Source organism: Callorhinus ursinus, unplaced genomic scaffold (genome assembly GCF_003265705.2).
Source record: "Callorhinus ursinus isolate GAN/ISIS: 27379988/994484 unplaced genomic scaffold, GSC_fseal_2.0 scaffold34, whole genome shotgun sequence".
Lineage (NCBI taxonomy): Eukaryota > Metazoa > Chordata > Mammalia > Carnivora > Otariidae > Callorhinus > Callorhinus ursinus.
The window spans coordinates 10,128,889-10,152,402 of record NW_027397096.1 but is presented as its reverse complement, the minus strand read 5'-3'; the positions used below and the strand labels follow the sequence as shown (position 1 = coordinate 10,152,402).

The window sequence follows — 23,514 nt, the reverse complement described above, 5'->3', positions numbered from 1 at the left end:
ATTCTTGGTGGCAATAGATTTTAGAAACAGCTTTGCCAATTCTTGTTCTATGTGTGCACTTCCCATAAAAGGATCAAGCCGAGATGGGCTAGAGTTATTGACGGTTGTTACCTGATGGCAAACAATGGGACGCACACAGGGTTTATTAGAACCCCAGTCACTGTGTTTGGCTCAGGGCTCCAAACTGCCGGGATGCGCAGTCTCTCGAGTGCAGGCAAGCACTCGCAAGGTTTTGTGTCTCTAGATGGTGAGCATATAAAGAGTCCACAAATGGTATTTTATTAATTAAGTTACTATTTGAAACATAAATGAACTAGCATCTCCCTTTTTTATGCCTTCCATTCATGAAGTTTCACTACCTTTTATAGACAATCACTGTGTTCCTTTAGGAAAACAAACCAACAAATAAAAGAACCTCAAGCAATTATCTTCGCCAACATAGCAAGGGGGCTCGATGGGAGATCTGGGCAGAAAGATGTGTTTTAAACGGATCTGAAACTCATTCGGTCTCTGGACTCAACACAGGGCTCCCAGGGTCCAGTCCTATGTGCAAACTGCAGCGCATTCCAAAAGCTCCAAAAAACAAATGAGCAACAGAGTAGTGGCTGGAAGCATCATGCGCAAATGTTCCCGGGGCTGGACAACTGCTGCCCCGGCCTCTGTGTGGAAGCACACAGTGCACAGTCTTTACCTCTGTTTCTCTAGCTCAGCATGGCCCCAGAACACCACCTTGGGTAGGTCTCCAGCCTCTCTGTCCCGTGACACTGACTCTCACATTCCTCAGAAATGAGGCGGGCTTGTCCAAAGACACAGACAGAAACAGGACATTGAAGCCTCGCATGTTCTCTGCCTGATCAGCCTGCCCCCCCAACAGCAACTTCTAGCTAATCATTCTTTACAAGGACACCCACAAGGCCAGAAAGATGGGCTTTGTGAATTATAAGAAAATACCAGAAGAAAACTTGGGTGACTTTTGCTTTTTTTAAGGTCCCACTTTCCCTCCTATTACACACACTATTTCATTCTACCAGGGCTCTTACCATATAGAGGATAGTAAATAAAGATTATCATGAATTTGATCAAATGCTTCAGTGCTTCCTCCCCTGGCCTATGAATGCACTCATTACAAATCAGCTGAATGGCTCATTGATTTGCCAGGAGGACAAGCAGACATACCCAATCGCTCAGCCAAGCGAATGTAGACGGGATCCACCCGACGCATGGTTTTCACCAGATCCTTTCTGCGGAATTTGATTTCTACTGTCCCCTCTGGCTCCAGAACTGATCCCCTGGATCAGAGAGAAACAAAACAGAAATAGAGGCACTTTAAAGGAAGGAGACAGCAGAATGAGGCCGGTTACAATTTGCAGACCAGGAAATAGCTTCATTATGGTTTTGGCCACCCATGGCTCACAGAAGTAACCCCAGGGAGGGAAATAGGGATCAGAAAGTGTCTAAGTGGGGTGTGAGAAAGGGCAGGCAAAAAGCAATTAAAATAATTCTCATTACCAGGCCAGTCTACTTCCATCTCAAAAGAGGAATACAAATTCCACCATCTACAATGGTGCAATGAGGGGTCGACACCGAGCAGTCCCGCACACAGCCGTCAGTCGCTGGTGGGACTCCCACACACTAGGCCGGGCCAAGCAGGGCCGAAAACACTCTGCCTACCACTATGGGGAGGTCTCAGGGTTATTTCTAGTTTCTTGTGCATATTAATGATGTTCTAGTACCAGGAACTTCACCCTGGACACCTTAAAAAACAACAGCAGCCACGTTTTACATTAAAAAAAAAAAATTACAGCTAATACTTCCTGTATACATGGCACTGTTCTAAGTGCTTACATATAAAGCTTCATAGCAATCCTATACCCAGTCTGCATCCCCTATGAGGGAAGGAACTATTATCCCCCATCTTGCCGATGAGGAAGCTAAGGTCCAGGGCATTAAAGAGACTTATCCAAGCCTAACAAGTGACAGAGCTGCATCTGAAACCAGGTGGTCTTGTTCCACAGTCTGCAGAGGAATTGTCTGTGATCTGCTATCAGATCAGGGGCTAGATTTGGATTTAAAAATAATAAGTCCCTCAGTACAGACTGCTAGCCTACTGATTTTGCAATAAAACTATGGGGCTCTCCCAAGCAGCTGTTGAAGTAGGAGGCTAAAATCTTGGGGAAAGAGAGAAACAGGTGGGGCACCTGGGTGGCTCAGTCATTAAGCGTCTGCCTTCGGCTCAGGTCATGATCTCAGGGTCCCTGCTCAGCAGAAGCCTGCTTCTCTCTCTCCCACTCCCCCTGCTTGTGTTCCCTCTCTCGCTGTGTCTCTATCAAATAAATAAATAAAATCTTTAAAAAAAAAAGAGAGAGAGAGAGAAACAGTTACTCTAATAGAATGATCGGAGGCAGGAATTGGCATGGGCAATGTCAAGGAAACACAATGTGAAATTTACCTATTTTGGAAAGGGTTGAAAACAGATTATGAAAGGAAGCTGCATGTGGTCTGTTTTACTCAAGTATTTTCAAGGACCACCTCCCGACAAAAGCCTGGGACATTCTCTTACGGTTCTCTGGGCGCCGTGAGCACGGTGTTCTCCAAGCCTCCCAGAATGCCAGAGTGAGCAGCTCCGGCTTGGAATCAGAGAATGCGGGGGCTGCTCAGTGACCTCAGTGACCAGCAGCTCGTCCCACAAACAAGCAGCAGCAGCTCAGGGAGAGTAAGACTGCTCCAGGTTCCTCGCCAGCCAGTGGCAGAGCTGGGTGAAGAAGACCCTAGAACTCCACAGACTAAGAATTTAGTCCTTCCACTCCAACTCACCTTGAGCTCCCTCTGTCACATGTCTAAGAAAGGGAGAGCGAACAGGCCTATCTGCACAAGAATCGAGAGAATCCCTCTAAGTTTCTCCCAGTGCCTGGAATAGAGGACGGACGTCTTGGTACAAGAATGTGGGCTGGGGGGCTCACACTGGGAAAGCCTGACTCCCACCTGCTTTCCTTGTCATCCTAGCAGACACTATCTAGAAAATCTCTTTCTCTGACCTGGGAGCCCTCTGGGAATAGACAGATTCAAATAAAGTTCTCTTGGTTCTAATGTTCTCCAGGAGGAAACCAACAGCTAGCGCACCCCTAGAGACCATGAATGGAAATAAAGAAGGAATGCTACCTGCTCTCTCGGTCAGCGTACATCTCCATGTGCCGGGGGTTGATGGTGGGATCAATCACAACCCAGGAGCCCCCCCGGAGCTCAGCCTGAGGAGGAATGTATACCAGCACCGGCTGGGAGCACTCCCGTAAGCTATCCACGATGTAAGCACCGAACTTCAGCACTTGGTCGTACATATCTGTGGAGAAGGAGACAAATCAGAAATCACAAAACAGTGCTTCCAAATATTGTTCACATCATGGCACACACAGAAAATAACACACTGTGCCTCCATGAGGAGGCTGCTCCTACCAGAGGCGACAGGCCTGGGGGTTCAGCCATGCTGGGTCCTGTCTGGCCACCCTGAAGACTGAGAGGATGGGTATTTCCACCTGTATTCTGTTCAAGACTCCAGGGGATCTTCAAAAGCACAAGAGAAGTGTACGGTCTTTCACAAGACACAACGTGCAAGCCCTGTGGATTGCCTATCCATTTTAAAGCCTTTCTGAACTGCTGGATTCAGGTCTCATCACATTAATTCACACTTGCTCTACAAATGCTGAGTATTTTTCACGTCAATATGTGATCTCTCTCACTACATTAAGTTTTCTGAAGGAGGGAACTATTCAAGCTCTTTTTGAGTCTTCTCGTGATACTTAGAATATGATAAGCTCTTAAAATGTGCAGCTAATGGAAATGGAGCCTTCAAAAATTTTATCTTCAAAAACTGCATCCCTCCTCTTTGTATCCCCAGTGTCCTGTCCGGTGCCTCGGACACAGTTAGCGCTTGATAAGCGTCTGCTGAAGGAATGGATGAGCACACACACACTTTGGAAAGAACATAACCAGGAAGAACAACAAATTCTTTAACAGTTGCATTTTTATCAGGGCATCAATGAGAGAAAAAACTTAAAATGCATATGTAGTTATTGGAAATATCACACAGCCACATAAAAAGAAGAGCTACCTCTTCATTTTGCTAAAGAGCACACTTTGTAATTCCCCCAAGGCCAGGAGCAGCCTGAAGAAAAGGTACCCTGGTACATAAATAAAGCGAGTCTTTGGAAAGTAGGATCAGTTATTATTTAATTCCCAACAATTTATGGACTTCTTCCCATCTCCTAGCTCCCTGAAGTCTACACATGGCCTAAGTTTTAGGTTTATGATTCCAGATATTTAATGAGCACTTCAGTGGAACCACAATGGATCCTTTCTAAACACCAAATAACAGGTTCAGCGGAGTTCAAACTTTCCTATCAAAGCAAGGATCTCAATTTGGAATAAATCAATTCTGGAAATCCAAAGCAAAGAAGCATTTTTCAGAAAGTTAAGAGCAAACCCAAATAGAAATTGCTTCCATTGTAGTTACTGGCAAATTAAACTGCCACCTTCTCCAAAGTAAAAATGGCTCTCTCTATACAAACCATCAATGAGCACAGTTCACTGCAAAGTATATGCCTCTCTCCATTGCCGGGCCTGGCCACTCTGTGACAATTTCAGAAACTTCAAAAATTCAGAAGTTGCTCCAAGGAAAAACTCCCTACTCTATGAGGAATGTGTATGGTCACATACTCTGTATATATGATCAGAGCAAAGACATTTATTCCTTTGGGAGGAAAGCAAAGACCAAAAAAATTTACTGCTAATTACACAACTGCTGTATGAAGAGCAGGGAATAAAGGACTTTAAGCGCTTTACGCTAATTCTGTGGTTATGAAAATAATTGCTCAGTTCAAATTATTTTAACTAAATTAATTCTTTAGTGGATATTTCAACCAGTGCTACATAATAAAATAATTGTGTAATTAGCAGTACATTTTTCAGTGCTGCCAAGAGTACAGTCTCAGTCTCTGAACAAGTAACAGAAAGGAGTGGCCCTCAGTGGTATCGTGCGGAGAGAAGAAATGGAAGGCGGATAAAAGAAGAAAGCGAAACAGCAGAAAATAGCATACAAAGTCATCCTATGTGAAAGAGGAAAAAGTAAGGTAGAGGTAAATGAAGAGAGCTTGTCACTTCTGTCTGTTAAAGATCTATATTAAAATCTGTCCGTACTACCTATGATGAACAGATCCAGCCCCCAGAAAGAAAGGAAGGACTGTATTTAAAATGTATGCCCACTTATTTAAGTTGTAAAAACTCAAGTTCATAGGATATGCAGTTTGTTTGGGAGGAAGCGGAGTGTATGTGCAGTTTTTGCTTTTGTGAAATGAACTTTGATCTCTCCTCTTCATCACCATGGCTAGTCTGCTGTGTACCACGGAGCATGATTTCATATACACACACATATGAATCATTTAATCATCAGAAAACCATGTTCTTACATCCATGTTATAGGTGAGTAAACGGAGACTTAGTTAAATAAGTGAATAAATGGCAGAGGTAAAATTCGAACGCAGACCCTTAGGGCTCTGAAGTCTGCTTTCTGTGACCTTGTTCTTACTGGGGCGAAAGAGCATGAGGCCGAGGTAACCTGCTTTCCAGCATCTGACACAATGGCTGAGTAAAATAAAAACCAGAAAAGAGACTGGAATAAATGACTGAAGATTTGTAAATTTTGCCTGGATTTTTTATGTTCAGAAAAGTCAGAAATTGTACTGATGACACTCCCAGCTATGTGAAGGGCTTGGATCTGACTGCCGAGCAATTATCTTCAGGCCCTGTGACTGTGAGTAACGAAGGGGCATCAGGCTTCATTATAGCTGACAAGCTTGGGACTGAAAACAATGCCTCCATCTAACCTGCAACACCAACAGACCCGCAATCCAACCATCAAAACACCCAAAAAGCAACAAAGGCTATTAAAATATAAACGGACACACACAAAACAAACCGTACAAACAACATGCTCATGATGAATCATAGCAGTCCCAAACCACACATTCTGAAAGGCAGGTTGAAGCACCTGGCAACAGTCTGACACACATTTGTCTGAAATCCCTTCATTTCTGAGACAGAGCAAAAGCACAGCCAAGAGTAGCAGGGGAGAGTGTATTCCCAAGGGTTTAGGCTAGACATCAGTCTAGGGAATTTTAAAGCTATGCATATGCTGACTGTCAATTCTCAGGCCATGAGAAAAGCAACTGAGAATGGAAAATACTGATAGGTTCTTCAATGGAAAGGCGGGGGCTTGGCACTTCCTAAGCACTGTGAGCAAAGCACATCTGCATCTGATCACACAGCCTTTCCAGTGTGTTCTCAGCATCCAGGCACCAACCCTGCCTAGGGCCTTCATTGTTACACAACATGGATAAACTGTGGCAGCCACGGTGCAGGGTGGTAGGGTATTTCCACAGTGCCCCATACTCTTGAAACTGGAACAGATCTTATTGGCTTAGGGCGAGATTATCTGTTAGAAGCTGAAGGTAAACATTAGACATACACAAGCTGCATATACATAATGTGTCTCATCAGTTCATTATGGCCGGCTGACACAGTATTTTGACAACCAAGTAATCAGAGACTTTCAAATAGACTTTCATTCCAGTTAAAGTTTTCAATGTTTTTTTATTGTTATTTATAACCTGTCCCAGGAAAAAATAATAAGTATAACATGAAAAGCCAACTGAGAGTGACCCTGTAGCACCAGCAGTGAGGCAGCTTAATATCACTGGGATTTGCATCCTATCAAGCTATTCATGCTGAGGCTGGGACCCTGGTGCTAATTTCTAGTAAATTTCACGCTTGATGTCTCCCTGTTGTGGGTCATTGCCGGTTCGTCTAAATAAACTGCTTCCAAATGGCTCTTCCATCTAAATATTCAGCCAGTTTTTATAATTTAATTTTGCATTATGCTGAATAGCCTTCCGGCCAGATAGAACTCATTGGGAAAAAAGCACCAATACCATCTTGACATACTTTTATTTATTTATTTATATTTTTACTGCTCGAATTAGACCTCCTAGGCTGACTAGTAAAGAGTTGTTTTTTTTTTCCCCTCCACTAATGTCAATTTTCAGCATAGCAAGAGCTGTCTCTAATCTTTTCCTACTCATTACACACAATTTTGGAGTCATTTTACCCACAGTGCAGTCGGCTCCTGGCTGTGTGTTTGTGTGCACTGAGGGATGGCATAATTGTTTATTTTCCCTCCCTGCATAATCCCCAGCCAGTACTGAAACCAAAACTGCAAACATCTCCCCAAGGGATATGGAATGACTCTCAGCTTAGGTCCCTTTACATGAGATAATATGTAGAAAACATCCTGACCTGTATGTAAATATGAAAGGCGATGTTCTTCCCCCTCCTACGTTCACACTGATCTCTATCTTCCCTAAAGCTTATTTATCTTAAGTGATGTGTGAATGGATACAGCAGCACCAAAATTCAGAAGGCAGAACTGGCCCTGGTCTGTATCAGGCCAGTAACTCATTTTTGACCAAGGGCAGGGGAGAAGGGGGATGGGGGAAATTATTGTTTAATGAGTACAGATTTTATGTCAGGGATGATGAAAAGGTTTGGGGTATATTTAGTGCTGACGGTTACATAATGCTGTGAATATATTTAATGCCACTGAATTGTACACTTACAGATAGTTAAAATGATAAATATTATGTGTATTTTGCTGCAATAAAAAAAACCATACAACTCCTATCTGAACTCTTGAAGTTTCTTGTCACAATAACCAAGGACAACTTCAAAGCAGAGGGCAGGTAGGCGGCTAATAACTTTCTCAGGAATCTACACAGTTTATTCTAGAGATGTTCTAGTAGAGCTGGCTTGGTCCTAGGCTCTAAACTCAGCCAACTGTGCTACAGGAAGCCAGACAAATCTGCGTTCCTCTCCCAGCTCTGTCATTTTTTAGCTAAACGATCTTGGGAAATTTACTTAACCTAAGTCTCAATGTATATAAAATGCCGATAAATAATACAGCCTACCCCTTAGAAGTGCTTGTTGTGATGATTATGTACAGTAACGCATGTAAAATGGTTAGCATGGTTTCTGGTGAAAGGAGCTCAACAAATCTTAATTGTTGCACAGCTAGCAGCCAATCTGGGCCTGAGCCAGAACATGCAGCAGAGTTGAAGCTTTTCCTATAAGCAGCAAACTCCTGAACTCTGAACTCCTTAGGACAAATGAGCCAGGCTGGCTTACTCCTAAGTAATGTCAGGAAGAGTGAATTCTCAACGGCCCCTGGGAAGAGAGGTAACTAAGGAGTACTGGCACGGCCTTATCTAAGTCTTAATGTAAATCTTTTGTTGTTGTTATTGTTCTTCGTTTTTTTTTTTTAAGATTTTATTTTATTTATTTATTTGAGAGAGCAGAGCAAGAGAGAGAGAGAGCTCAAGTTGGGGGAAGGGGCAGCGAGAGAGGGAGAAGCAGACTCTCTGCTGAACGGGAAGCCCAATGAGGGGCTCCATCCCTCCTGGGATCATGACCTGAGCCGAAGGCAGCCGCTTAACTGACTGAGTCACCCAGGCGCCCCATCTTAATGTAAATCTTACAGCCAAGAAATCTGGGATCAAGTGAAACTGGATGCTAAATAAACCTCACACATATGAATGAAAGGGCTTTCAGGCTCCTCCCCCAGAAAAAACTTCAGGATAGTATCATACTCTCTTGAACACTGTAGTATTTTGTTCAAGACATTTTTCTTGACTCCTTGAGGCAATGTCTGTCTCTGATTCAGTTTTGTTTTCTCAGAAGTAGCTAGCAGAGTTCCTTGCACATAGGAACTCAATAAAAATGTGCAGGTTGACTTGTTTAACCTATACTTTCAACATCGCATGGCATTTTCACTGATTTATTCTCTTCGTCATAAAATAATTCACCTGAGAGTCTATAAAAGTATACAAACATTAATTTGCATGTACAGTCCAAGTCTCCCCCAAGAAAAGTGCAAAATGTGGTAGTTCTCCAGCAAATATGGGCAAAGGGGAACTTTACAGCTTAAAAAAAGAAAAGAAAAACCAGCCTAGTCTTCCATATTTCACCACGGAAGCCTGGCCGTCCAGGGCTCTTCTGAGCCAGGTTAAGGGAAAGTTGCTGGCACAAGGCTCTAATCTCTCTTCACACACAGCTGATAATCTATAAAAGGGTAACTGTCTCAGGCTTTTCCTCCCTCAGACGGAGAGATGCTCCTGCCCCAAGCTATTTCTGAGTTCACTGTTTCACATCTTATATGTCCTTCTCTCTAACCACTCTACTCCAGCATTGCCAACTCCTCCCTCCTTCCATTCCCCTAACTCATTCTACTACTTCACAACCCTGAGTTCTCCCCCAGTGAACAAAGTTGACATTGGTCAGTGTATTCATCCCCTCCTGGTAAGGAGTCTCTGGTCTCAGCATGGCCACGAATCTCTGGTCATTGGAGAGAGAACTTCGCTACTATAAGAGGGAGAACGAGTTTCCTTTGGCTCTCTTGAACCATCCACGGTGGCTCTGCACAGGGAGGATTCTCAGTAAATGGTGATACTAGCTGCCTACATCACTAAGCGATTCCCATAGCACAGAACGGAGCCTGTATAATAATGGCCTGATACGCTGGAGCCACGGGCCCAACAGGCCTGTTGTTGGATGATAATAAAATACACCACAAATTACCACAAAGAACAGCTTCTGATAGAGAACTTGTTCGTTTTCTTCCGGTGAAGGCTAATTTCGGTACCTACCTCAGGCATGATAGAGCATTCGAGCATGGCATCAACAAAGAATATGCCCAGAAAAGAGGGACAGAGGATAGCTAGCACAATCATAATTCCCCAGGACCACCAGAGCAGTCTACCATTCACCTGTGAAAGCCAGATCCACAACAGTAGCCCACTAGATCACACTAGTAGACTGTTCTGAAATTTTGTACAGAATTGAAAACCACACAGTATTTTCCCACTCAAGTTGCAACTCAGAAGATATATTTCAGAGAAAGTATAATCCCCAAAAAGCCTAGGGTGACAGGCTTTAAGGATACCCATTGGTTCTGCCCAGTATAAACCCTCCCTCCCTGTGCTGTAAAGTTCTGGGGAAACAGTTACGCCCCTCCAGCCCAGAGCCAGGCCAATCACCTTTCATCCCACCAGAGAAGCCTCTCCAGTTGGCAAAGACCATCAGAGGCAGCCCTTCACGGTTGAAGTCCTTGATGGCTTGATAGGTCTTAAATGCAGAGTCTGGGAACCAAACCTGGCCAGCCTGCTGGATTATCTATTGGGGAAAGTCAAAAAGGAAGACGCAATTAACAATGGAGTTTGAGGGGGGATTTCTGCAAGGTGAACAAGGTTTTACTTGTTTACTTTAAAAACTCAACCAAGCCAAACAAACAAAAACTGTTGTTGTTTATCAAAAGGATCATCTTTGAATTCAAAAAGAAGAAAGGATCCTGGATCTTTGACTTTGTTAAATATTCCTCTTTTTAAGTCCTGATTACACCACCACTCCTCAGTCAAGTGGAGGAAACCTTACTGCTTCTAATGGAAGAATGCCGTCTTGGGAATGAATCCTCACTGTAGGCTTCCTGAAGGCAATTTTAAGCCGCTCAACTACACTAGTCCTCAAAACAAGCCAACTGTACATAGTTCCCAGTCCTCTCACTCTGTGCTTAGTACAAGCTTTCTCCGTACTATGGTTGGTCAACAGACACTTGATGTGACACTGCTGAGTAACCTCTTCCCTGGCCTCTCCCACCCCTCATTTTCTGACTCTTGTCCGGATATGAAAATATAATCTACCCTTTTAAAACAAAGATGAGTGGTGGCGTTCACATTTGCCATTAGGGCAGACTTCTTCTTAATTCTAGTAATAGCTCATCCATGTATGTGTTCAGAGAATCTGGGACCAAAGAGCCCTCAGCTGCCTTTCTGTAAGATCACCTCCCCAACAAACATAGACTGTTCTCTAGCATCAACAAGACCACTCTAAAGGCCTAAGTAATTTTTCAATTGGAATTTAGCTTGTAGTCCATTTAGAGTCATCTTAAAAGTGAGCACATGATGGTTTGCAATGCCCCCAGTATATCCACAGGCTCTGCAGAAGGGAAAGCCAGCTCCGAACACAAGAGCACAGGGTACCCGAGGTTACTAACCTTGGCTTCAGAATCCAGGTTCGCAGGATCAGCTGGGATACTTAGTTCCACTGTTCGGGTTTCTACGGCAACTACCCCCACAGGTATTCCTCCTAGCCTGATAAAAAATGAGCCAAAGAAGAACCCAATATATGTAAATAGTACAGTTAGTCATTTCTTTTCCAGCCCCATATCAAAAGATTGGAGTGTGTGTGTGGAGGGAGGGGCTGGAAACTGCAAATACAGAGAACAGGGGGAAATCTGACTCTTCTAGGGGTAGAAGACTGCTCTCAGAATCACTCCTATTCTCTACCACATTCAAACCAAGGGTTGTACTAGGTGAGCCTCAGCAGTTAGACCCAACAACAGTCTAGATGTGTGTGTGCACACATAGGCATGCACGCACACACCTTTTTCTGTGGATGCCAAATGAAATTTCTCAGCTCACTCTAGAGCATCTCTTTGGTGAAGACAGAGGGAAAAGGTCTGAAAGGGAGGAGGCACCTGAAATTTACACTGGGCAATACAATGAATCCCATATACCCAATACCTAGCTTCAATAATCAACCCCTGGCCAGTCTTGTTTCATCTTCATTTCTATCTAGTTTCTCCTCCATGAGTCCCATGTTACTTTGAAGCAAATATTAAATGTATAATTTTGTCTATAAATATTTCAGTATCTGAAAGATAAAGACCACTATGCTATTATCACAACAATAGTTTTATTTTAATAAAAAGTCCAGAGTATTTTTGGGGGGGGGTGGGAAGTGCAGGTGTGTTATGGAGATGATGAAAAATACGTGCCAAGGGTGCAGAGGTGGTTAAATAAGCCCTGAACTTTCTCTTTCATTGGAAAAGAGCAGTGGCACAGGGATAACTTGCAGCCACTACTCTTGGTGAAACAGGCGATCTATATTGAAAGTATGCATTTCATCTCCAACATATGTTAATTTAAAAAAACTCTTCAGGAGCTCAAAGCCTCTGCATCTATGCTGCATGATACCCTCTCAACTTCGTCCTCCAAAGACTTCCTGGTAAAAATCAGGAAGAAAGAGAGGGTGAGTGAAAGTGGGGGGAAGGGTGGCAGTTGCTGCAGGTACAGGATGAGTCCTTACTCTGGAAAATGTGATTCAATCTTCACTTTCTCAGCTGCATTCCTTGGGGCCGAGGCTGGGATGGGTTATAGTCTCTCATTCCCCTAGCATCTCCATAACAAACTTTTCCATGAAGAATGGTCTTTGGTTGTTATAGTGGCTACTGGAAATGGATTCTTGTCATCACAAGAGGCCTGACAGGGGCCTGAGTGGGGACCACCCACCCCCTTGTCACTTGCCTGCACTGAATCAGAATCAAAAGCCCTCTAGACAACCAGACAACGAGCAGGAGGTACACAGGAGGGTTTAGAAATATTTCTGTTCACAATGATTAACAATCCAACTGGAAACTTGTAATTGCAAAAGCCACCCTAAATCGGTAACTTATAACTTATATATTAGGGCCCATGTGACCTAATAAAGAACATCTTTATCCGAGTATTACAGTTATTTATTGAACTTGAAAACAGCTCAGAACAACTTCTGTTTTCTATTATACTTCATATAAATTTTATCAGGCTAGCACATGAAGATGCTACATCTTGTTTTATAGTGTGTCCCTGGACAAGGTGCCATGGAATAATAAAAGACAATTTACAGCCAATAGCACACATATTCCAAACATACATACCAAAGATGAGTTTTGGCAGCACTTACAGTAACAATCCCAGAAGAATACATTTATATTTATTTCTCGAAATGCCACTGCTTTTGCAAGAAGCTAGCTCCATTTGTGTTTTATATACTTGTGAGCATGTGTATGTGTTTGGAGTAAGAAGCCCAGAACTCATCAGATGGAAAGAAAGGAAGAAATCAGAGTGAGTGTTGCAATAAACAATGGCAGAGCTAACTAAAGCCAAGCTTGACTGATCTTGCTCACAGAACAATCCCTTTTCTTCCAATCATAAGTGTAAAGCATTATTCTCTTGTTTCCCATGGGAGGATCTTAAAGACCTTAACAAAGGTTTTGCTTTCTGAGGCTTAAAGCCTGTCATGTTTTTAACAGACAGGAAGACTGAAGCAGCATAGGTAACAGACAAATTTTCAGAAAAGTTGGTCTGAGTGTGATGTGAGGGCCCTCCATAACAAACCGATAGATCCTGGGTAGAAAGGCTCTCTCTCTGATGCATCCCCCATCCCACCCCTCCCCAGTAGGAATTTTACCAGGCACAAAGAATAGTTCTCACTGGGCCCCAGAAGCCTGTGGTGAGGGTAGAAGACCTGAGATGTGAGAGAAAATGGGAGCTAGCCTCTGTGAGTTTCAGTCTGGGCTGACTCCAGGCCTGACTCTTATTCAGAGTCACAGTGGAAGATCGTGTCTGTTGGATTTGCCATCTGATGGCTCCTTGTCACTGGCAGCACGAGACATGCTGACCTCCTATACTGAGAGAACCACAAAGCCTAGAATTATTTTCAAGGCTAGAATCTAAATCTCAACCCAATGTGGCATGTTTGAGAATCTTGAGCAGGTGCCACTTTTCACCCAGATAAGGAAAACTGATTGCCCCCGAGAGGAAGGTGAGCTCCAGATGTGGGTCCCTGGGGCAGCATGTCTCTGCAGTGCAGAACGAGATTAAGATCAGCCTTGGCAGGTGCTCGTTATAGTGAGCGCTACAGATTATTTCGTGCAGAGCTTGCTGTTGAGTGAAGCACTTCTTAGAGTGGGTATTAAAATTTAATAGAAACTTCAATTTCCCATTTGAAAAATATAGGTAGCCCGGCAAATCTATTCCAGTTTATTTTACTCATTCCTGTTTCAGGTAAACTTTTTTCTTTGCAATTCAAAGCTGATGATAAGCCAATATCGTGCATTTGTTATACTTAAATAATCTTGATGCCAGGAAGGAACTTCTTCTAGGTTACACAGATCTTTGGGGTTACATGGCAAGGTAGATGAGTCTGATTCATTTGTCACCTACTTCAGAAAGAAAATGGTCTTTGGGGAAGGGGAAGGTCACTGGTGGGCTATGGCTATTGTATTTGGGCTTTACAGCCCTCAAAGAGCTTATCTTTCAGTATTATAAAGAAGAAATGTCAAAACCAGACTTCAGATTAAACGCATCGTTGGAGAGACACAGTAAATGACTACTGGGAACCAGCACTCCAGTTATGCTGCTGTGGGCATGACTATAATCCAATATTCTTAGAAAGTTTAGACAAACAGCATTATTGGTAAAACAAAACAAAACAAAATAACCCCAACTCCCCCCCCCCCCGCCAAAATCTCTATAGCCATGGCCCTTTCCTTTCTTGTTTTTAGTTGGGAGGAAGAAGAGCTTCCAAAACAAAAGAGCTCTTACCTGGCTCTGCCAACCACCACAGTCTGCGCCCAAGGTTGCATGATCTCTGAGAAAGATCCATAGTCAAAAAATCCACTCAACCACTGACCTTTCTGGGCTACAGAAGGGAAAGAAAGAGAACAAAGAGAGAATAAAGACCATCAATCCATCGAAAATGCACTGGAACTGGCAAATTTAAGTTTGGATTTGGGGGACTGTTTTGGGGAGTTCTGTTGTTGTTTTTAACCATATTATAATAGATGCACACATTAGGCAGCTGAATGCTCATCTGCCTTCAGACATCATCTCCTATTTCATTTGCTAGTCTGCATAAAAAGAATCATTTATCAGCAAAAGCATCATTTATTGTTAAACGATGGGGTTCAGCTAGCAGAGAGTTTGCATGCTTTTAAATAAATAACTTGGCTTTTTTCAAAACACTACAAACATTTGTCAAAAGGCAGCCAAGTCATTGAAGTGTTTTTAAAATGTCTATTTCTATTTTAAAACTTAGCCTACAATTTTGTTTGATTCCACTGACTTTAAAGCTGAAGACAGCCAATGATAAGTACTAATGACCAGATGAGGACCCAAATTTGGGGAAAAGAAAAGGGACTTGGCTTCTCTGCTAGAAAAGCAATAAGATACATCCACTTTACTTACAGCTCAAAAAGTATAATCTTTCTACAAGAAAGGGCCATGCCCGTATACTCTTGACACACAGCAAAAATATAATGGTTAAGATGCACACACCTAATGTCATTAACCTCCCCTGCACACAGAATTTCCTTCACTGGCAAGACAGGTAACTTTCGACATCTTAGGTTAAGAAAAAAACTTTTGTTCCACAGGTATCCGTGTTTGACCAAGGCCCCATAAAAGCTTCTGCAAATAACTGTTTCCTAGCTTGCCCCTCAGCTCACGGTTTCTCAGTGATCCTTCTAATTTGAACATGGCCCTCCGCCCCCTAAAAACCCAAGTCCAAAACCAATTAAAAGTGGAGATCCGAGCAAGCTAACCTCTGCTGACTTAAACAGGATGGAGAGTGTTTTATCAAGACTAAATTTGTAATTACTGTGTTCTACATTCCTTGCCTCTATGGCCCCAGTGTAAAATGTGATCATCCATTTCAAAATTATCTCTCTATCGTGAGCCCAAAGCCGATCGTTTAGATTCTGGTCTCGTGTTGGGCGTCAGTTTGAAGAATATCACAGCACTATCTCCTCTAATAAATGACTTTAACTTTTCACCTAGAAGATATCTGCTTTAACTTATCACAGGGAATCATCTGCTTTCTTTAACGCTTCCACTAAATTAAAATCTGAAGTCACTCGATTTGGGAGCGAGTGTTAGCTGCACATAGACAGCAGGATGAATTACTAGGCAGTCGATGAAAAAATATTATCCAAAAAACAGAAAACTTAGTTTATCACAAATTTCATTTTATTCTGTGGGTCGCATTAATAATAGCCAGGATAATGCCCACTTACATATACACACATCTGTTCACCCCGTGAAAGAGGGCTCAAATTCTGATGAAGGTTCTAAATCAAACTTCTAAGTGCATCAGGATACTGAAATTCTAACCTCATATGCTTGGATCATTTTAGGATTCTTACTTCAGTAACAATGATTTGGAACAACAGAATTCATCAAAATGGAAAGACTTTCTTCTTTAAAAACCCTCCTGGCTATGTATGTTGATTGGGGGAGGGGACTCACTGGTGGGCTATGGCTAGTGTAGGTAGACTTCACCCCCCAACCCCCCCCAAAGAGCAGGTTGTGTTCAGTTCAGATGCAGAACTTAGAAGCCAGCTAAGATGCAACCCCCTCCTCCCCACATGATTCCCAGGAGGACTCATGGAGTCTTGTTCTGAATTCTCCCAGAAAAGTCCTGGATTTTAAGGCTGACAGATACCTTAGGTTCATAGTTCTTATCATAATCACGGTATACAAATGAGAGGTAGGGAGATTACTATGGTGATTTTTCTGGCTATGTAAGAAAAACTAGTTTTATTAAGAGCAACAAGAAAAGGCATTGAAGACAACACGTAAAATTTGAAATTAAAATTCCTCTGGTGATTGTTCCATACAATCTATAGTTGGGCTGGAGATTTAGCCCAAATTCCCAAGTAATAGCTGTGTGACCTTGCACAAATCACTTAACTTCTCTGAGCTTTGTAAAGTGGTAATTTCTTTTCATCTCTGAGAAGTAGTAAGCCCAAATAAGATAATGTATATGGAAGTGCTTTGCTGCCCCACCTAGCTCAGAGTGGGTACTGAGAAAGGTTTAAGTCTTCCTTATGCAGACCTCTTTTTTCTGTCAACAAAATCACAGTGACTCTTAAATTTAATGAATTATCTTCTGCACTCGCTTTCTTTGAAATAGTTGCAAAAAACATGCAAAAAAGAACAAACATCTTCTCAAACAACCTGAAAAAAAATAGATTCAAAAGGTGGCTGGGGGATTTGGGGCTTCACAAAAGAACCGCCTGCTAAGTAAGGTTTGTTAAAACAGCCTAATGGACCGATAAACAAGAATGTACATTCACCTTACCTGGGGCCACCACTTTTTTTGTTTCGTTTTTGTTTTAAAGATAGGCAAAATCAGCCATAAGACAGAGGGATATATTAGATAAGTATGGGGTGAGGGTTTATTCTCACTTGATATATTTATAAAATTAAGAGTGCTGGACATCTCTTCATGAGTAATTATCTTACAAAGTAACCTTACATTAATAACTAAAGCAAGTACCAGTACTTTTACCAATATCATAAGAAACAAAGGGTACAATGCAGGGTGGATGCTCAGAAATAGCTTGACGAGAAGAGTGTAGTCATGTTCCACACTAAAGGGTCAAATATCTTTTCTAAAACTGATCTGACTGATCTCTGTTTACAGAGCCTGGACGGTCAAAGATTCCATGACTTTATTGCTTAGATTTAACTATTCTGAAGTCTTTGACACCATTAAGTAATAAGTGCTTTAAGAACAGAATTAACAGAAGAAATGTATTAGTGACTGCCCTGCGTATGCCTCAGTGACTGACTTAAACATCTAATTTCGTTTGGTTCTCATTTGTTCTTGTAGGATTTTCCACCTTGATCTTCAGAGAGCTGCTTGAAAGATTTGTCTCATTTCCACAGTTACTTTAATAGCTCTGTGATGCCACATACTATTGTGCAGGAATTGGTTAGTGATTAAAAGGAAGACTGACAGCCTGAGGGCCAGGGTACTACCAGACCCTCAAATATATACCTACTTGGGTGAGGTCGGCCGGCTAGCATCCATCGAGGATCATATGGGGCCTTCGTGGGAACAAACTCGATGATTCTATCTATAGGATCCTTGGAGTTCAGGAGAGGAACTGAACTGCGCACATTCTAAAAAGTGGTTGAGAGGAAAGAGCACAGCAATCAGTGAACAGCAGGCCCATGATCCCAACTCAGCCACGATCGTTACAAAGGCAGTAGGGACTAAATATAGAATCACACCCATCGGTCCCAGTCATCAGCTACAGGTATCCTGACTGTATGCCAAGCCCTGAGAACATGCATAGGTCTCAAGTCTCATGCAGGAGCCTGGCAAAAAGAGGTACATTCTGACTCTTGATTTCCGTGTACCCACACTTTATAGGAAGCTTCTTGGGGGGAGAGATGGCTATTACAAAAGAGAAAACCCACAGTGACCTGAGCCCAGATAGGCCATGAAGGCTTCCGTGACTGGGGAAAACATCAGAAAGGGGCCTAATCAATGAAATCCAAAGGCATTTTAAAGGTAGAAGCCCAAAGATGGCTGCAAGAGAAACCAATAACTTCCAGAGGAATATTTCATAAAACAGCTTCTCCACCATAAAGAGGAGACCTCAAACACAGAGGCCGTGTGAGCTGTGGTGGGAAGGCCGGGTTCTGTGGGCTTTGTCTGCTGGGTGGGAAGGGCTCACCTTAGGCATGTAAGACAGCCAGTGCAGGACAGTGAAAACCCCTTCAAAGTCATCGCAAACGATGCTGTGGGTCACCCCATTGTTGTGCATGATCTGGATGCCCCCGAGCTGATTATTGGAGGTATATACCTCCCGCCCAAGGACCTAGAGAAACAAGCAGGAGAAAAGACATTTGTCTTGACAGAAATAAAGGCAAAGTCTATTTTGTGATTCTCACTAAAACGGGTTCTTTTCTCCACCAGACAGATTCCAGCCTCTGTGGGTTGTTCAGAGGGACTCTCTGGACCTTTGTCTAAAAAGAAAGCTGAGAAAGTCAAAAAGGCTTTTTGTGAACAATCACATATACCGTTGCAATTTAAAAACCAGCAAAAGCATCTCCCTCTCTCTCCTAGCTGCCACAGACAGGTGTTAGCATGCTTCAACTCAGCTAGAACCAGGGTGGGGGTGGGGGGTTGAGGCTGTGACCCAGAAGTGCAGGCTATGCCTGTGTCTGCAGGCCAGTGGACTGCTGCATATATACACAAAGAAGTAACATGCCTGTCTTTTGACAATCTTTAGTGACAAGTCTCACTTAAATGCTGTGAAGTTTGGGTCCCTAATTTTTTTAAAAAAAGATTATTTTTCCCCTTACATTTGATTTTTCAAGCTGGTCCCCACACACAAGTCCTAAGGCAGGCAAAATCCTGAAGCAACTCATACATACATGAACCCCTGAGTCTAAATTCATCTGTGTGTGCTGGGTGGAGGGCAGTGATTTATACCCAAGCCCACCTCTCCTGTGTCCTTCTCTCCCAAGGTTCAAGGGAATACAGAGGGCCTCTATCCCCTGTGTGTCCCTGGAGGAGTTTAACCCGTGTGAGGTTGAAAGGCACCTGCAACTGGAAACCACAAAGTTTCCTTTAAAGATGGACAAAAAAAAGGAAGGAAAAAATATTTGTAGACTTGGAAATTGTAGGGTTTCTTTTTCCCTAGAAGACTGGCTAATAATTTCTTTCAGGGAGGGAGGTTTTCTGACCCAGCAATGGAAGCTGGGCAGCCTGATCACTGACTATTGCAAACTGCTGAGTGTGTAGTAATTGCCAGTCATCTAGGGTCGCCCTAGAGAGCTCTAAACAGTTGTAGAGCGCTTACTGTGTTTTGCCTTTTCTCTTCCCTCTCCCCTCCTCCTTCAGAAAATAACCACAACACAAATTTGCTTCCTTAGTAACTTTCATTCATTTTCAGTCTCTGGGAAGAACCTAATAAAGGGAAGGCCAGCAAGTTCTACCTGTATATTCCCATCTTGCCCCTTCCTGTTAGGAGCTTTGAGATATTCGCCTCCATGCTGGGTCAGCCCCCACATCAAGTCCCTGCAAAGGACGAGGAAGTTGGCGACCAAAGTCATCACCTCAGTGTGACCCAACTGGTCTTTGCTCCACGTAACTTCAGCTAGGAAGGAAGGAAGAGACTCTTCTGAAAGAAATATGGAAAGCAAAACTGCCTTCCTTGGTGAGGAAGTGCAGAGAACCAGTCTTTGCAGACAGCCCTGAGCTGAGCGACAAGCCGGCAACCACTCTGAAGGAGCCCCAGGCACAGGGGAGACCGTATGTGACCACTGGGCTCCCCCCCCTCCTCTCAGTCTGTCTTTAATCTCAGCCCAGGCACTGTGGCTCCTTTCTCATTCTCCTGCTGTCTCTTTCCATTTGCCCTCTCTCTGACTGATACACTGATCTCTCGGTCACTCGGCTTTCTGCTCCACTGAGTCCATATTACTAATAACACCTCCGCCACGGCCAGTTTACCTCATGAAGGCAGGAGCACATCATTACAAAATAAACTCATAACTTTGACATTCTAGCAAATACACGCCGTTTGTTATTTTGATGGCTTTAGTCTTTCTAACAGGCAGAGGGCATTACATACCTGTTTCATTTATATCTTTAAATGTGTGCACACATGTATGGTCGCACATGCATCAGGAAACAAAACAGAACAAAAAACCAACCCAAAACAAATATCCAAAGCAGTCAGTTGATGGGGGACCCTGGTGGAAGCAAAAACCCTGTCACTCAGGGAGGCCACGCTCTGATCGGGCTCTGGTTTTATGGACGTCATAAACCCGATGGCCCACAACTGGTCCCTCTGGGACAGACCGCCTCTCTGCCAGAAGTCATTCAGTGTGATCAGCAGTATTTTTAATTATTAAAATAAAATTGGAAAGGGGGAAAAGAAATAAAAAGGAGACACTGCACTGACCCTGAATATCTGATATTCACACTCTATGTCAGGAGCCAAGAACCCCTAGCTGCCTGGAAGAGAGCTGGGACCATTTCCTACTCTGAAAGATGGTTTTCTTTCCTAGCAAACACTATTTCTAGTACTTGATAATGTCCACCTGCTTAGAACCTCACACCCCTCCAAAATGAGTGATGGACTGAAGGACCAATCTTGGCAAAAGGGACCAAAGTGGACCAAGAGCTGCTCAGCTGTTCAAATACATCTTCCTCACACAACTTTGTCCCTCATTTCAAAAGGGAAGAGCATCCAGGACCAGGGCTACTCTCGGAGGCTCTGCCACTTGCCCATTCCACCCCATATTCCTATAAATTAATGGGAGACAAACTTGGAGGGAGCAAGAGTTTAATCACCTAGCACATCTTCCCTTTACAAGCAAAACTCAGCTTCTGACGCTTTGGCATTGTTCTGAAAAGGCAGTATTTGTACACTGGATTCAGAAAGAAACCTAACCAGGGCTTACCACAACCAAGGACACTATTTCTAGACTAAAGAAATGTTTGTCATGTGAGAAAATTCATTTACTTTGGGAATTAAAGGGAAAAATTACAGGCTAGACTAACAGAGTCTCCAAATGGCTCTCTGTGACTGGCCTTATCTTAGGGGGTGGGGAGGGAAGGACACGCAGAAATGAAACCTGCTTCACTAATCACAAACAAATGCTAACAATCATAGCTACTTTACAATCGGTGAAGAGAAAGCAGTACCCTCCAGTTCATCTTCAATGACCGTATGTTCGGAGCATGCACCAGTAGAATGAGGGTGCACACAATAGCTCCTGATTTATAGGGGTCGTTGCTGACTCAAGTGGTTTTAATGATTTTAGAATACTTCACAACAAAAGCTCCAACCAAAGAAGCAGAATCTGCGCTAGGACAAAATCCATTTTGCCTAACTCTGAAATGATCATGCTGGAACAGTTATGCAAACCCTGATCAGCATCTAGGAAGGCAAAGAAAAGAGCCCACATAGACGGTACCACGGCTTTATTCTTCGGTGTTGCCCTACCAACGTTTCACAGAAAAATGTGGGGTAAACGATCCTCACTTAGTATTTTCATGAAGTAGGTGAGCTTTATTCATCAGTTTTTCAACTGTGACATACACTTAGCTATACAAATCGAGTTGCTGACCATTTTCCCAAATTACTTTTCTCACATTTTCTACTGCGTGATGCAAACTTTTAATTCATCTTCCCAACAAGCATCAGGAACCATATTTAAACACAGGACTCACTCAAACAGAGGTGGCTCCTGAGGCCCCACTTTGCTGCTCCCCATGTTTAGGTGGAGAAGCAGTACCATAAAATATTAGGAACAGGGACCACCTCAGGGTCCTCTGCTGAAGAGTGCCCATGCCCACAGAATTGAATAAGGGCTGATTCTGAGGGGAAAGAGGATCTTCCCCCACCCAGTATAAACCTAAGCCTCATCCAGTCCTTCATTCATTACAGGTGGCAGACCTGGGAATTAAGGGCACCACATAAAAGCCAGTGATTAGCAGTGATTAGCCTTGTTAAAGGCTCCACCGAAGATGCTACGCAGCCGTTAGAAATTTCGAGATACATAAGAAGTACAAATGAATGCAGTCATACATACATGCTAAGGCCTCTGTTGCTGCTGCTTATCTAGAGACACTGCAGACAGCTCAGGTTTACCATAGCTGACAGGCAATGAAAACAGTCTAATATACCGCCTGCTCTCTCCCTTAAATCCCTTTTTGGAGATCAAGATAAACACGTTCTTCCTTTCTCCAGTGCTCCAGACGTTTGACTGAAGTGGCAGAGCATTGTGAGGTTTTGTGCAAATGAAATCACTATGTAATACTGAATGAGTACAGTATTTACTTGTCAGGATATTTGTCAGCACAGGCATTGAGATTTCCAAGTTTCATAGAGGCAACTTAGCTCAATTTTTTAAAAAACTGCCTTTGTCCTGATATACACATTATGTTGGGGGCCTTTAGACTTACAGGCAAATATTTGCAATCATGTGCTGAAGATGTGAAAAATAATGATGCATATCGATGGAATAAAAAATGAAATCTACTGCTGCTTTCCCCCCTTTAGCCAATCTTTCCTCCTTTAAACAATTCTTGGGTCAGGGCAATCCTCTATTTAAGGAAGCGGGAAGTATAAAATTCCTCTTGCATCTAAGAATTTAGGCTACACAAACTGAGTTCTTGCTGCAATCCTCCCTCTCATTAGGATATTTCCATCCTCAAGAGGATGTGAGGAGGGGTTTTGTACATTTCCCAAGCAATTATCATTACTGGACTTCGTTCACGATTCTATATATTAAAGTCACTGTGGGATCTGTCAGGTTATTGATAAAGGTTTGGCTAAGGCAGAAAGAGAGACAGATATGGACAGAAAAATAAGTGGGAGGAGAAAAAAAGTGGCAAAATAGGGACAAAAGAAAGGAGGAAGAACGAGAGAGGAAATGGGAGGGGGGAGAAAAGAGGAAGGGAAAGAAAAAAACGCAATAGCTCCTCTACTCCTGCTGCTGACACTCTCCTCCCTGATCTGAGAGGACTACATTTTTTAAAAGCTGACAAGTAATTCAATCTCCAATTAACAATTTTAAGTGGTGCAGCACATATTCCTGTGTAAATGTTTCTCCAGGAATGTATCCAAGGGTGAATGGAATTAAATCTCTAGGGAGGCAGAACTAGTGCCTATGCAACCAAGAATATTTGGGGGTTCCCAAAACACAGCCTCTTGATACACAGACTCAGGGTTACAACTTCCTCTCCCCTCTTCATTGCCACTTGTCACTAGCAAATTGGAGTGCTGGT

At 43.0% G+C, this 23,514-nt stretch overlaps 1 protein-coding gene across 11 annotated transcripts in view; it reads right to left on the bottom strand.

The window, feature by feature from the left end:
* The window catches only part of ACACA (acetyl-CoA carboxylase alpha), a 294,702-nt gene that overhangs the window by 24,093 nt on the left and 247,095 nt on the right, over window positions 1-23,514 (bottom strand). For all 11 annotated transcript variants that reach the window (XM_073879472.1, XM_073879476.1, XM_073879473.1 and 8 more), the window contains 7 exons: window positions 18,446-18,589; window positions 17,765-17,885; window positions 14,523-14,619; window positions 11,150-11,246; window positions 10,137-10,272; window positions 3,160-3,337; window positions 1,177-1,289 (listed from right to left, as the gene is read on the bottom strand). In XM_073879472.1, the coding sequence (XP_073735573.1) occupies window positions 1,177-1,289; window positions 3,160-3,337; window positions 10,137-10,272; window positions 11,150-11,246; window positions 14,523-14,619; window positions 17,765-17,885; window positions 18,446-18,589 (886 nt within the window). The remainder of the gene's footprint in view (window positions 1-1,176; window positions 1,290-3,159; window positions 3,338-10,136; window positions 10,273-11,149; window positions 11,247-14,522; window positions 14,620-17,764; window positions 17,886-18,445; window positions 18,590-23,514) is intronic.